General features: G+C 42.3%; 1 protein-coding gene across 1 annotated transcript in view; it reads left to right on the forward strand.

The window, feature by feature from the left end:
* Positions 1-488: 488 nt before the first annotated feature.
* MBOAT1 (membrane bound glycerophospholipid O-acyltransferase 1) overlaps positions 489-14,907 on the forward strand; it is a gene marked incomplete at its 3' end in the record, with an annotated part of 55,049 nt that continues 40,630 nt past the window's right edge. The window contains exon 1 of the mRNA XM_084281538.1: positions 489-584. Within this exon, the coding sequence (XP_084137664.1) occupies positions 495-584 (90 nt within the window). The 5' untranslated portion in view covers positions 489-494. The remainder of the gene's footprint in view (positions 585-14,907) is intronic.

Below are 14,907 nucleotides of genomic sequence, written 5' to 3' on the forward strand. Positions count from 1 at the left end.
TTGTCCAGGGAAGGTGCACCAACACTCCTGCAGATAGGCAAGCGGGGCAGAAAAAAAGGGCACCTTTATAACCGTATCTCACTCGTAAGCTAATCGCACCAGATAAAACCCTCACTCCTTCCTCATTTTTTCCCCTATCGGGAAAAAAAAAAAAAGTCACTGCATCTGGGTTTCCAAAAGCGCTGGGCGCTCGGCAATCCTCCCTTACAACCTCCGGCGGCACCAGCATGGGGCAAGGGACGCCCGGCTGAGGATGCTCGGCTGGCAAAGCCGGGATGCAGACGATCTCAGCCCAGGGCACGGGCACGAGCACGGACACGGGCACGAGCACGGCCGGGAGCCCCTCCCCGGCCCGCTGTCCCCGCCCTGCCGTGCGCCCCCCCGCGGCCCGGCGGCAGCGCTGGGTGCCGGGCGCTGGGCGTTGGGTGCCGGGTGCCGGGTCCTGGGTGCTGGGTGCCGGGTGCGGAGCGGAGGTGCCCCGGCGGGGATGCAGCATGGCCGAGGTGCCCGCAGCCCCGCACCGCACCACCGGCTCCACGCTGCTGCACCCGCTGAGCGCGCTGCTGGGCATCCCGCTGGACCAGGTGAGCTGCAGCCCCCCCGGGGGGACCGGGTGGGGAGCCGGGGTGAGCCGAGCTGGGCTTGGCTGGGCTATATGCAGGGCTGTGCAGCCCCCCCCCGGGGCGAGCTGGAGGCGCTGGTGGCTGGGTTTGCCGGCTGCCTGGGTGGGAAGCTGTTGTTTTTTTCCGGCAGCGCCCTGGCAGAAGCCCCTGGTGCTGAGGATGCTGCAGGTCGCAGCAGCGGGGGATTTGTAACGCCTCCGGTTGCTCAGCCTGCACGGTTCCGGGCCGTGCCGTGCCGTGCCGGGTTGTGCACGGGGGAGAGAGCACGGGCACGGCTCCTCCAGCACCCTGCAAGCGAAATGCAGAGCGCCCGTCCGGAGAAGCGTGGAAAGCAGCTTCCAAGCAGAGCGAGCTGCACAAAGCCCTTCCCGGCGTAATGCGCTCCGGCCAGCGGCGTTGCCGGGTTGCTTACAGCCTCCCGGTTACGCTGACCTCCAGCAGAAAATGCTGATTCTCCCCACCCTGCACACACACACACACACCTCCTTTTGTTGTTTCAAGCCTGCATGCACCTGCTGCCTTTTTTCCTGCATTCTTCCAGCAACGAGGAAGTGCGCTCTGGAAGTTTGTGGAGCTTGAACTGTGCTCCGAGAAAGCCGGGCACCTGGGACGGCTTGCTAGAAGTCAGCAGAAGATGGGCAGTTACCTGCTTTCTCTTCTGTTCAGAGCAGCCGGTGCTACGTACCATTTTTTGCTGCTGTTTGTTTTTAAAGTTGGGCAAGAAATACAGCATTTCATAGATTAAAGCCCCAAACACGCTAATTCCCCCCCCCCCCCCTTTTTTTTTTTTTTTTTATAGAAAGTTTTTGCTATGAAAGAGAGATCTGTTGCTCAATGCAACAACTTGGAAGCAACAAAGGCTTATGATTATCAATCAGCTAATACCACAGTTCAGGAGAAGGGACACGAAAGGTGATTGCCTCCCGTTCGAGGTGCTGTGCACTGTGACTGATGAGTAGGGAAGGAGGGAAGGGGTCCAGAGCAGTGTACGTTTGCTGCTCCAGCTTGTTTGCAGCAGTGTGGAGCACACCAAGATTGGGCTGGCTGGGTCACTGAGCCATGCCACTGGGTGGCATGCAGCTTTTCCTTTGAAGCTTTCAGCACCCTGGTATGAAGATGATGCTGGCAGTGGGAAAATCCTCCCCATGCTTCTCCTGGCCAGAGGATGCGCCGCTGCAGCTGGTTGTGTGCCCTGCCTGTCCCAGGACTCCGGGACAGTTTGAGCCAGTTGCTGATGACAGGCAGCGGGTGCGTGCCTGCTGGGTTTTCTTGTCCCTGCTCCTCCAAAAACAGGAGAGCACAGTGCCAGGTGTGCAGGTGAAGCGAGCACAGAGCTGCAGGAAAGCTGGATGTGGCCGCCTCAACACAGAGGGCTTGTCACTTCTTTTGCACAGACCTCTTTCTGTGAGGTCTGTGCTCTGAGAGAGGTTCCAGCTGATGAGAAAAATCAGAAAAAGTGTTGAGCTGAAGGTCGGGCAAATGAAAGTAGTGATTGTTAGCCTTTCATTGCCGAGGTCAGAAAAGCTACAGCCGTGGTAGGTGGAAAATGTTTTGTCATCTAGTAAGCAGCCAGTGTGTCACTAACCATAGGAAGCAGGGATGAACCTGAGAATGTCATTTTTCACATTGTTTTTTTTTTTTTTTTTTTCTTCATTTTGCAAACTGTGACATAGGTTTAAAAGCCAGAGGGTGTAATTCCTAGCTGCACGATGTACCTGGCAGGCTGTTCATGTTTTATTTACTAGACAGTGTATCACATGAGAACATAGCAATGTTTTCTGCTTTAGATGCTAAAATAGCCCCAAAGTCTCAGACTGTATTTACATGGCTCTTTAATGGATGATTTATCTTTGAATTTAACCTTGAAATATCTTTTTTTTTTAAGGAGGAGCTATATTCGGTAACAAGATTAATGAGCTTGAAAGAGGATGAAAAGACTCGTTGTGTTCAATTCATCCTCATATCCCAGGAAAGCAGACTTTGAAGTTTAGCTGACTTGTGTTCTAAAAATATCTTGCTAGGTCAATGACACACCTCCAACAGCATTTGGAAAAAGAGGGGGTTGTTTTGATTGTTTGTTTGTTTTTTGTTTTTTTGTCACTCATGCTACAAATCACTAATTCTGGAGCACTATCCCCTCCAGTAGGTTTATACAGTGACATTTGGCAAAATATAATTTTTCTTCTTTATTTTTGGTCATTTGCACCCTAAATCACTGACTTTTAGGACATCTTCCTCTAGCATAAATCAGTGAGATGTGGTAACTTCAGGATTAAACTTTTAATAGTGTAATTTCTGAAAGCAAAATGCATTTGTATATAAATACGGCAAAGAAATAAGTGCACAATCTAGAGGTATATAAAAGTATGTTTAATGGCATCATTTATCCATACGGCGTTTTTACCATGCCTTCTTCAGCTCTGGGCATCTCTAGAAGTCGGATGGTCAGGTTCAAGGGGTTAAAACACAACTGAAAAAAGTTTCACTTGACAGGGTCATTTCGCTGTACAGCTTCCTTGGTGCCCTGGGTTGCCTTGGAAGCAGCTGCCCAGGTGCCGTACCTCAGCTGCCCCACAACAAACCATGTCATTTAGCAGGCCTGACCCTGACCTGCCTCTGACAGTACCACGTTTGTTGACTTTCAAGGAAATGTGTCGTGTTCAAGGAGCATCCCGCAAAAAAGCAGTGTATGAGAATCTTCTCGTGTTTATATCAGAGGGTTTTTGACTGGAGGGTTTTCATTGATGGGGCCTGCTGCATTGCCCCCGAGGGGAAAAATATACATTTACACCTAATACGGGATGCTTTGGTTGCTAGTTGTGTACCTTATCTTTTAATCCTTTCGCTGCAGCTGACCTGCATATTCATGTTTTGGCAACAGTTTGAATCAAACGCTAACTCTGTGAGGGACTGAAGGGCGTGCATCTGGGCCCTGCAGTAGCTGAGGTATTAGGGAAGTGTTCATGCCCTTACTTCAGTAAGAACAGTTCAAAGCATGCTCATGAACTGTGGTGGTGTTGTTGTTGATAAATATGAGCTTTTTTTTTTCTTTATCAAACATCAACACAACACAAATTCTGATCTCAGAATTGGAGGGTTGTTAAATGCAACAGTTTTTCAACTTACTGTTTTGCTCTCACTCCAGTGTTGCTTCCCCATTTCCTGGTTTTAGCTCGTCAGAAGACTCATTAGTCCTCATCTGATTTGCATAAATTTTCTAATTTGTTTTTTGGGGTCAAAAAAGACAAATAAAAATTTAGTTGTCTAGGAACTTGACAGACTTAAGCAGGGAGCCTGATGGTTTCTTTACCTGTCTTTAACATAAGCATTAGAAGATGTAGTGCTGATGGGGAAAAAAAAAAAAAAAAAAAAAAAAAAGCAATTTTTTACAGATTGAGGCAAGATAACTGAAGATAAAAGTTGACTGAAAAGAAAAGTGAAGTTAATGTCTGATTTTTACCTGAAAAAATGCTGCTTGAAGATGAAGCAGCAACTGGTCAGGTTTGGTATGAACTTGGCTTTATTCTAATTCCCTAATGCCAGTCACCCTGCAATTGAAAATTCAGTGTTTTCGCTTTGAATTGCGGCAGCTCTGTCAGATTTACTGCCTCCCTGCCTGACATGCCCTCAGCTGGAAAAAAGAAAGCTGTGCAACCCGCAGTTATTTGAGAAACAGTAATGAAAAATGGAATATGAAATCAATGTATTAATACATATTTACAAAGAGATGTTACTTACGTTGCTAAAAGCAGCTTTAATTTTGATTTTTTTTGTCTTTTCAGTACCCAGATTCTGAAAAACTGTAGTCTGTAAAGGAAATCATTAGCTTTTTACAATAACGGCCTGAAGGACACAGCAATCTGTTAAAGAATGGAGGCACTGTGTGGCTGACCCTGCTTTGGGTCCCCAGCAGAGCACAGTTCGTAGTGCTCGTGGTTCTGCACGGCTTTTTCTGTGCGTGTAGAGCAAAGCCACTCTTCTGCTTGTGCAGGGTCTGGGATGCTGTATGTTACTGAGACAGCCCTGAGGTGGAGGCATAGCTCTTCCCAAGGATTAAGGCTGTCTCCAAAGTGTTTCTTTTTGTTCAGGTCAGTTATTATTAACAATTGCAACGATACACATTTTCCTCTGCCTTGGAAACATGCATTGCCTTTTTCAACATGTTCTCCCTCAGTTTGGCATCAGAGTCTTTGACCTCATGGCTGATGTCTTGATACTATGCGTGTAAATATTTCCATATCCCTTCGTTCCTTGAAAACAAAGTCTGTCCTAGTAAGTTTTTCATTTGGCAGGGGACAAGAGTGCAATGGGAATCAGCCGCTTGCAATTTTCCCCCTTTTAAGCACTTTCCTTCTCATTTGTGTTAAGCGAGACCTGGAAAAATAAGCATTAGAGTGCTGCATAAAGTTTCCTGTAACCTTCCCCATGAATTAATCACATCAGGAGTGATTTACCAGTGCTCTGCAGCTATTCTGTGACAGTTTAAAGTAGTGATGAAGCTTGGGCACCAGCACTGGGGTCTAGGCACCGAGCACAGAGCTGGCTCTGTGCTTTCAGGGGAGCCCCTGATGCTTAGGATTTATGCGTGTTGGCTGGCCTGGCATGGTATTTAATGCCCTGGCTGCTCCTTGGCTGCTGTTACAGGTGAGAACAGACAGCTCTTGGGGCTTGCCAAGCTGAAAATGGTGCTGGTACTCCCTGGGCAGGGGAAGCTGCAGCACTGGGCTTGGCATCAGTGCAGAGGTGAATTTGACCTCCTGTATTTGTCTAAAACCAAGTAAAGGGTCTGAGGTCAGCAGGCTTTGTTTCTCTCAGAGTAAAAAAAATCCCATATGTCACTTAGTAGTTGCAGGTGTCCTTGAGGGTATGAAACTTGGTCTTCTGGATCCTCAGGTAGTCTAGTGAGAGGGCAGAGGGCTTCCAGAAAGTCAGGCTTGCTCTTAGAGTTACAGTCTGATGCACAGATTTCTGCCATCCTCCACTAATAGTGGGAGCATTTCTGTTAATGTGCAGCTAATATAACAATTTGGGAATGAATCTCCTGACTGTCCCCACTTGGCACACTGAGTAATCTGAGCATGGGGTCCTTGGCATTACCTGCTTCTCTCTCCAGATCTGCTCTTTCTGGGCCACACTACTTGCTAACGTAGGCACAGCCAATTCCCCTGACATGAATTTGGTGGTTTCTTCAGAGCACAGCACTGGTCAGGCTCGTTTGGTTACTTTGATAAGGTGGAATCCAGCCCGCTCTGTATCGGGTTCAGCTTGGTCACCCTGTTGCAGCTCTGCAGGCAGGGAGAGCTGCACTTGGAGAGAAAGGGCTGAGGGAAAATCCTTTGGCTTGTCACTCCCCAGAGCAAGATGGGATTTGATAATTCTCCCTCCTTATGGCCTTGGTTTGAAAGTTAATTTTCACAATATTTTATTTTATTTTATTTTATTTTATTTTATTTTATTTTATTTTATTTTATTTTATTTTATTTTATTTTATTTTATTTTATTTTATTTTATTTTATTTTATTTTATTTTATTTTATTTTATTTTATTTTATTTTATTTTATTTTATTTTATTTTATTTTTCTTCCTGGCTTAAAGCATTTTAAACAGCTTTGCAGAACTATAGGTGAGTACGAAGAAAAAAGAAAAACACAAACCATAGTTTCAGATGTGATTTTTTTTTTTTTTTTTTAATTTCCTTTGGCTGCTTACAGTATGTTGCATCCTTAGTGGAGTTGGGTGGAAACAATATTTAGTGTTTCAGACTTCCCCCATGATAAGAAATTTTCAGGTAAAAAAACAGTAATCTTAACAATGTGAGTACACAAAACTTCTAAGTGGATTTCTGAACCAGATAAATTTATTTTTAAACATTTCAAAATTCCCAAATAGTTTGCTCTCCATCATTCCTCTATTAATAAAATATCCAAAAGAAAAATAATTTTTAAAGCCAAACTTGAAACATTAACCATTAACTAGACAGCTTTACCAGCTTGAAGCATTCTGCCGTCTGTATTTTCTAAATAGCAGGAATAATGCTCCCAACAACTAGAAGGAAAGTTAGTCGATCCGCTGATAGCAGTACTGTCTGGTCGTAGAGAAAACAAATACTAAATATTAGAATGATTATTCCTCCATGGTTTCTAGTACATAACCTGCCTCTTTCTGGATGTTTTTTTGCAAATGGTAATTGAGGACTCTAAACACTTACTGGGTGTTTCTGTGTGATGGGGTTGCTGGATGACAGGGATTTTGCCTACGACTGCTGTGTGTGTCCTGTGTGCTGTAAGTTACGCTAAAGTGAGTGGGGTGCCTTCTGGAAGCATTCGAGCTACTAATCTAGATGACATGTACAAAGGGCAGATACACCTGAGTGCATGTATCTGCCTAATAAATCCTAGACAAAAATCTGGCGATCCTGTGGACTCGCAACTTCAAAATTTGTGGTTCAGTATCAGATTAAATTCTGCAGCCTTCCAGTTCAGCAAGTGAGTCAGGCTGGAGACCTCTGGGAGGAAAAAAAAGGGGAAAGGAAACAAGTCCAAAGGACTGATCCTTTAGATCAGTCTTTTGGATAACATGCAGAACAATGAATAAATAAATAAATACCTATCTCAAGCCAAGAAAGCATCTTCAGCTTCTGGCTTTCATGCACAGGGTGATTGCTTGCTCCTTCTACAGGCCCTGATCTTGTGACAACAGCTCTAGGTCAACTTGAGCAATTTCTTCATCTGTGTGGTTTCTTGTTCAAGTGGCTTTCAGCACTGTTGTGCAGATAGGGCAGGAATGGGGAAGGCAGGATGACAGGGCAAAAAAACAAGGCATTTGAGGACCCCCCACTCCCAACATTTCTCAGATAACTTCAGTGCTTGTTTTCATGCTCATACATACCAATTTTATTTTGAACTTTTTTTTTTTTTTCCAAGTACTGTTGAGTAGAAGAGATTTAATTATTAACTCTTACACCCAGCTTAAGTGGCATTATTAACTAGTGAAAGTAGGTTTTTTTCTTCCTGTTATCAGAGTATGGGAGTGTTAAAGAATGGTATGGTGTTGACTTTGTTTATCTCATGAGTTCAGGGAGAAGGTAGTTTCAATCACTGGCTCTTTAGCTTTGCAGCATTTGCACCAACAAATTCCAGCTGATCAATGATTTATCTGGTTGCAGGAGAGACATTTTTAGAATTACTTTGCTCACTCACAAATACTGCTGTTTCTTAGTTTAAGTTACTTTGCATTTATACCTCTTCTGCTGTAGCATTTCTGGGAAACTTTTACAAAGTATGCTGTGTCGAAGACAAGGAAAAAACAGAGCAGACAAATGGTTTGAATACTGTGACTGGGAAGTTAAAGGAGTTGTTCTTTGAATTGCATCGTTTTTGATGGCATGGTGTTTTACATCCACAGTGAGTTATAGGCACCGCTAGCACCCACAGCTGTTTGTACCTTTGTGTCTGTGTTTGTGTTCACGCATATTCTCTTGAGAATTTGTGGTCTCTGGTTGCCACAGCAACAATAACACTCCATTCTGGTGGTGTTTTTTTTTTTTTTTTTTTGTGTGTGTGTGTGTGGTGTTTGTTTTTTTTTTTGGTCTGTTTTATACCACTAAGTTGAAAGCGTAGGCATAAAACTGTGGTACGTTGTGGGATATGATAGAGTCCTAAGAGAGTGATCTTACTAGTATTTCATTCAGAGTATGTAACTTTATTGTAGTGTTACCTGTACTGCTGCTTCTCTGCTAGGGTACTACTTCCTGATTGCAAACCTGCAGTTGCAGAGAAAAAAATGGGCTCAGCAATTGGGAAAAAGAAAGTTTTAGAGAGGGTCTGCTCGTGCTAAACAGCAAATAAAATCAGAACAAAGAAAGGTCCAGAGTAGAAGGCGAATGGTGACATAATCGTGTTTTTGTCTGGTTGCAGTTGCACCAGTCGGCTGAAGGATAACTATGGGTATTTTTTGCCATGAAACCAGAACAAAAACATGAACAAGGTAAAAGACAAAAAATTACAAGTTAGACTTATTTTCTTAAATATGCAAAAGCGAAGTGGGCTGTCTGCTTTAGAAAACTAACTTCTAAGGGTGATCATGGTGAAAGAATATGTGAGCAGTATAAAGGAAGTATAGGGCTTCTTCTCTTCAATCTCCTAGTGCTTGTTCACATGAAGAAAAAGATGTGATAACACTGAAGGCTGCAGATTCAACAGTGATGCAAATGATTTTGCATACAGTCCAGAACTGGGCTGTGAAACTCATTTCAACAGGATGCTGCTAAGGCCAAGGACTTGCCCAAAGCCAGTGAGGACTTGGATGTTTATAGAAAAAACACGAGTATCCAGAGTGAAATACTTAACAGCTTAAAAGGGAAAGCTTTTGGAAGTACATATTATTTTGCTGGCTCCTTTCAGGGTTTGTCCCCTCTGCAGTAAGCGGCTTCTGGCAGCTCTTCCTCTGGTATTGCTGATGCTTTTGGGATCCCGAGCCACTGCTGGCAGCCTGGAGCACGGCTGCTCTCATTACAGGCGAGTGGCTCTGCCAGAGTCATGTTCCCCTCCCAGGGCTCAACTTGACACTGTGTTTATCGCTTGAGTTTCTTCACACTGTTAAAACAGGGAGAAGAAGATCTCTGTAGGAAAGGTAGTTGACACTCAAGAAGGCTCACCTGTCCATCGCCCTGCATTTGGGGAGCCCAGCCTACAGCTATCCTGTCATTTTATATAGAAAGTCACTGTCCACTTAAATGCTTTGCAATGTTTTCTCCTCTTGTGTATCCTTTTATATGTCTCTTCTGATTTTAATAGGTTATTTTATCCGCATGGTGAACATCTCCTGTCAGCTCAGTTCATGCTGCAGATCTCTTCCACTGTATTTGGGAGTTTTGTGATCCGCACATTCATTCTCTCTGATGTGGTGCAGCAGGTGTCTGGTGTAGTCTTCCTTCATCCTTTGATGGGGTTCTGACATGCTGATCATTAGTCTGTCATCTAACAGTTAATCAACCATACATTTTACGTGTGCCATTACCTGAATTGCCTAGCTATCTCAGTTGGACTTCCTGTTTTTCTGGCTTGGATAGAGTTGAGTCAGGCTTTAAATTAGATGAATTTCAGGGCTCAAGTAATTATTGGGAGGAAATTGATTCAATTTCTGCCTCCTCTTTTTTCTTTTTCTTTGACACTTCAGTCTTTCAGCACAACTGCTAATGAGGGCAATGTACCAGGCAGGTTTGGAAGACCCTAAGTGGCAGGTGTGACTCCACTTCCCACATCTGGGATCAGCTATTTGCCATCTCCTCGGCTATTTCTGCATGCTGTCTGGCCAATGGCCACGTTTATTTGCTGGCAGGTGGAACTAACTGTGTCCTCGAGAGGCATCAAGCAGTCAGTGGGGATCCCTGTCTCTTTCATCCCCTTCTGAGACCCCTTTACCTCGTCTGGTACAAAGTACATACTACCTGTTGTTTGGGTGCCTTCCAGCATCAGGGAGACTGATACAGCAGTGGGAGAAACTTCATCTGTATTTTAAGATAGCTTAGGTTTGCTTAAATAAATAAATAATTGAAACCTGAAATACTTTCTCAAAGTGCTTCTGAAGTAGCTAGATGTTACTAGTAAAAAATGCTGTAGTAGAAAGAGAGGTTAAAATAAATTTTGCAAGCTAGCCGTGCAGGTCATGCACTGTACTAGTTTTTTCAAAGCCTTTTTTTTTTTTTTTTTTTTTAGGCTTTATGCATAAAGAGCTTGTTTGAAGAAGTTATAATTATTTATGCAACTTAAATGATTGTTGAATTTCTTTCCCCCACCTGTTTTCATGTTTGTAATGTAGATTGAGAAGAGCTGGTTTGGAGTTTCTGGACATTTGTTGCTGTGCTTTTTTTTTTTTTTTTTTTTTTTCATCTTTTTTTTGACATTAAGTCGCTTGTCACTGCATAGCTCACTTTAATAATATAAGGGCATTCTTTTCTTTCCTCCAAACTGCTAAAGGGGAAAAAAAAAAAAAAAGAGACATACTCATGTTGCCTAGTGGTTGCTCTCCTTTGCAGAGGAAACCAAGTTAGATTTCTGCTATTGCTGACTCATAAGCATGGCAAAAGTACTTCTGGGGAAAAGCGTTAATACTGTGACTAACTAATGCAAAAGTGGGTGTGTTTTCTTTTCCCCTTCCTGATGTAGCAATTATCTTTGGAAAATGTCGGTGTTAGAACCCAAAAGATCTGCTGAATGATATACAGTATGGACCTCTGGGGGGGTATACAAAAAAGGCGGCATGTTTGAGGGAAGGTAAAAAAAAAAAAATATTTTTTTCCCTTAAATGTAGTATATTGTAAGTGAAGCCTAATTTGTAGCAAAATCAAAGTTTCTTTCTTTCTTTTTTTTTTTTTTTTTTTTTTTTAATTGTTTACATTTCTTATTGAGCAATTGACACTTATGCTGTGTGTTTTCCTGTAGTTTTTGTTTTGTTTTGTTTTGGTTGCTAAGTTTGAAAACTAGGAAACTTTTTTTTTTTTTTTTGCTTTGCTTTTTGTGTGGGAGAGAGGGAGAAGCCCCTGGAATTCATTCAGGGCACAACTTTTTGGCAAAGTACTAATGATTTCCAGATAGTTTAGTTTAGTGACAGTGAGATGTTCGACTTGCAGGAAGTCCTCAGTGGTTGTCACTTTTAAGTTATTCTTTTTCAGTCAATGTCTGAAGTTAGGCACCTAAAATTAGACAAGTTCCAAACTCCAGCTTCCAGAGATATTTGCTGTAGATGTAAGGTGCTTGTAACACAGGCATAACTCAACAGCTGGCTACATTCTTATCCTCTTGCATGGTTCAAGATCCAAAATAAATGAGTGTAATGCTGGAGTATGCTGCAAATTCTGAGAAGAGAAGAAAAAAAAAAAAGGGAAAGGAAGAACAGTCACAACAGGATATTGTAGCTGTACATGTTTTATTGGTGGCTTCTCTTCCTGCCACGGTTCTGAAGGGATTAAAAATAAGTCTGCAGCCCGCATAAATGAAGGTTAGATAAACACATTTTACGTTAAATACCACAGAGCAATAATTTTACCTTTTAAACTGTAGAATAATAAGGAAGAGTAGTATTTTATGACTGAAACCTCATGGTTGTAAAAACAAATATCAGCTGTTGGCAGTTTACTGAGGCTTGCTGATTCTACACAGTCACCAGTATAGCAAAGGAATAGGAGAAATATGATTGTCCCTTTTAATAATAATAATAATAATAAAGAAAACGTGGTCTTCTGGAAAAAGGATAAAAAAGTGAAGAAAAAGGTTATCTGTAAAAATGTATTTGCCAGTAGAAGCAAAGTATGGGGTGAGAATGGGAGACTCTGCATGCAACTCCAGAAAATAGAAACAAAGAAAGAGAGTTACTAGTTGTTATGTTTGCAAAGATAATTGCCTAAATAGAAATTGAAAATGTGATTTCCCAATCAAATGAATGGTTATGACTACAGGTTACTACAAAAAAGGTGGCTCAGCGTATACACCCCTCCCCTGGTATCATGTTCCTTTTTCCTCTCTAGTGGAAAAACCTGTCAGTTGCCTTTACTGATGGCTTCCCAAAATCTTTGTGTATCCTCTTTTGCCAGCAGGATATCCATGCTGGAAGGTAGCTGGGAATATTTTCAGTACCTTTCAGTAAATGCTGTGGCTCTGCAGTGTCAGAGAGGGTTTGGTGGCACCCTGAGGTCTGTGCCCCATGTCTTGCTAGGCTGGACTGTGAGCAGAAGAACATAGATCTTCACCTGTCTGTGTTGGTGTGCCCTGAAGGGATTGTTTTTAAGCTCAGCTTGAAACGTTTTCTTCAGTGCTCACCAGTTTTCATTCCCTTCTTCTGCAGGTGTTGTTACTGGGCGTTTCAGAGATGCACAGCTACTTAGGGAAGAGTTGAGGTTTGCAACATCTGCCTGCAGAAGCAGGAAGCTGGTGGTGTTTGACAACACCTGGGACAGAGGAGCATTGTTACCTGTGTCTCTTCCACACGTACTGGGCAGTAAATACACGGGCACATTATTTTCTGATATTTTTTTTTTCCTAACTCTATTTCAAGCACTTGAAGTGGGCTTGGTTTATTGCAGAACACCTGCTCCTGATATATTATGCTATTTTAAATTGGCTTTAAATGGTAAACCAAAAAGTGGAGTGAGCACCAGGAGTTGTAGGTCATTTTTGGCAATCCCACCTCTTACAATGAAATGGAAGTCCTGTATCATGGTCCGGAGACTCTTTCCTCTTTCTGTTAATGCATGGAGTATTGCTGCTCTTCATCTTCCTAAGTCTGTAGTGTACATTTCTGTGGCTAAGTTTATTCATCTCCATTCCTTTTATTGGCAGTAGAAGGACCTGGTTCAGACTTATGTTTTAGGAGTAGATTAATTGCAGCCTGGAATTCCCCATTAACAATAAAGAAATTCTGATGGGCTGGCTCTGATACTGACATCAGTGTTTGGAAAGAAAAATTCTACACCTTCCTTTAGCAAAGTCCTTTCATACAGTTTTAAATCATAGCCTAATATGCTACTTTTTTTACAGTGCCTTTGTCTTAAGTTACTAAGAGAATGATTTAAAGTTTAATACACGATGTTCCAGATTTAGATGTGTAAGGGCCTAATAAATTCTAACGTAATACCACTGATATGTCTGAAAGTCTTAGTCTTTGATCAAGGCACTTTATTCCAAGGACAATGGGTTTAAATTTATTACAGTGCTGACAGTTCCTTCGGGATTTTGGGGGGACAGGACAATAACTTTCTTTTCACGTAGAATAACTTATGAAGTTGGCGCTTTTTTTCCCTTGCGGATGTTTGTTTCTTTCATAGCATTCACTCACTGGGATATCATTGTGAATAAAACTGCTCGGTTTGTTGGTGTGTACTTCTATGGTGTGACATATTTTTCTATAGAAAAGGAACTGAAAATAGAATTGCACAGACATTGCAACAACAAAAATGGGGCAAACTATTTTAGATTTGCCAGTTCCCATTCTAGTGCAGGATTGCACTTGAAACCTTCTGCTTTATTTTTAAACTGGTGGATATGTATGGGCACTAGGTTTTCATCTGGCTTGAAAGTTAAGCATGCTGCTGAGCTGGGACTTGAGAAGCATTTCTCTAAGCATTGTACCATTCCTATATTTATGCAGCTTCCATTGGTAGTTGGGGAATATAATTTGCATTGAAGCCACAGACAGACATGCCAGCAGGATGGCTGGGTATACATATATGCCTAAGTATTGTCTTCCTCCTCTGTATTCTGAATAAATCACGTCTATTACACAGACAAGGCAGAAAGGTACTTGACTTGCTTTGCTGCGTTCTAAGTTTTTAAAAATCAAACCTCTGAATCTGGGGAAAAAATGCAGATCTGTGTTGATGATATCTTAGCAGTGTTACTGTCAAGTTGTTTACTATAGAATACAAAAACTCAAATTAGATGCCTGAACCCTGCAACTGGCAGAGGAAGGAGGGAAGCAATGCTGTGATGTCTCTACCATGGGTGATACCCAGTGCTGTGGGGACTTTCAGAGGAAGCTTCACAGGCACCAACGTCTCTGCTTTGTTGTGTTTTACTCTTCTGGAGTTGTTCTTTTCCTTGTTTCCATTCATTTTCACTTCAGCATCTCTCTTCTACCTTGAAGTATGCTTAAATTGGGTCTTCTGAGTGGATCCTCTGAGAAGAGCTGGAGTGCTGGAATAACGTGATGCCAAAGCAGATCTGTTCCCTCCACTTTAGTATGAATCTGGTGCTTAAGCAAGGAAGGTAGAAAATAGAAGATGCCATTTTTCCTACGGGAAGTGTAAGATCCTAGTGACTTACTACTTCCTCTAGAAGCTTTTGTAAAAAAACACAAGGCTGGTGGTCCTAGTTCTTTTTGCTGTTAAAATTCTTGTTTGGATAACTACATTTAACTCATCTTTCTTTTTTTTCTTTTCTGATTAAAATATCCTCCATACTTTGACCTGATGGCTGTAGTTTTCCTTTTAGACATCTGCCATATTATATCATGCAATGCAGTAGCTGCACAGAGGTGTGTCAAGTTGTTCTGTTTAAAGTACGCTTTTTGGGTAAAAGGTGCTGTAATTACAGTGTTGCCTCACTGCTGCGTAGCCTGAAGAAATGAAGCAGCTCTCATAACAGCCTGAAGGTCTTCTGAGTTGTTTTTATTTTATTTTATTTTAATTCCTGAATGAGTAAAAGTTCCAGCTTGCTTGATTTTACTGCTGCTTCTATTATAAGTAGAATTTAGTGCTGGCTATCTCAGGTACAAAGGAATTTCATCACAC

This window comes from Netta rufina (genome assembly GCF_964035555.1).
Source record: "Netta rufina genome assembly, chromosome: 2".
NCBI lineage: Eukaryota > Metazoa > Chordata > Aves > Anseriformes > Anatidae > Netta > Netta rufina.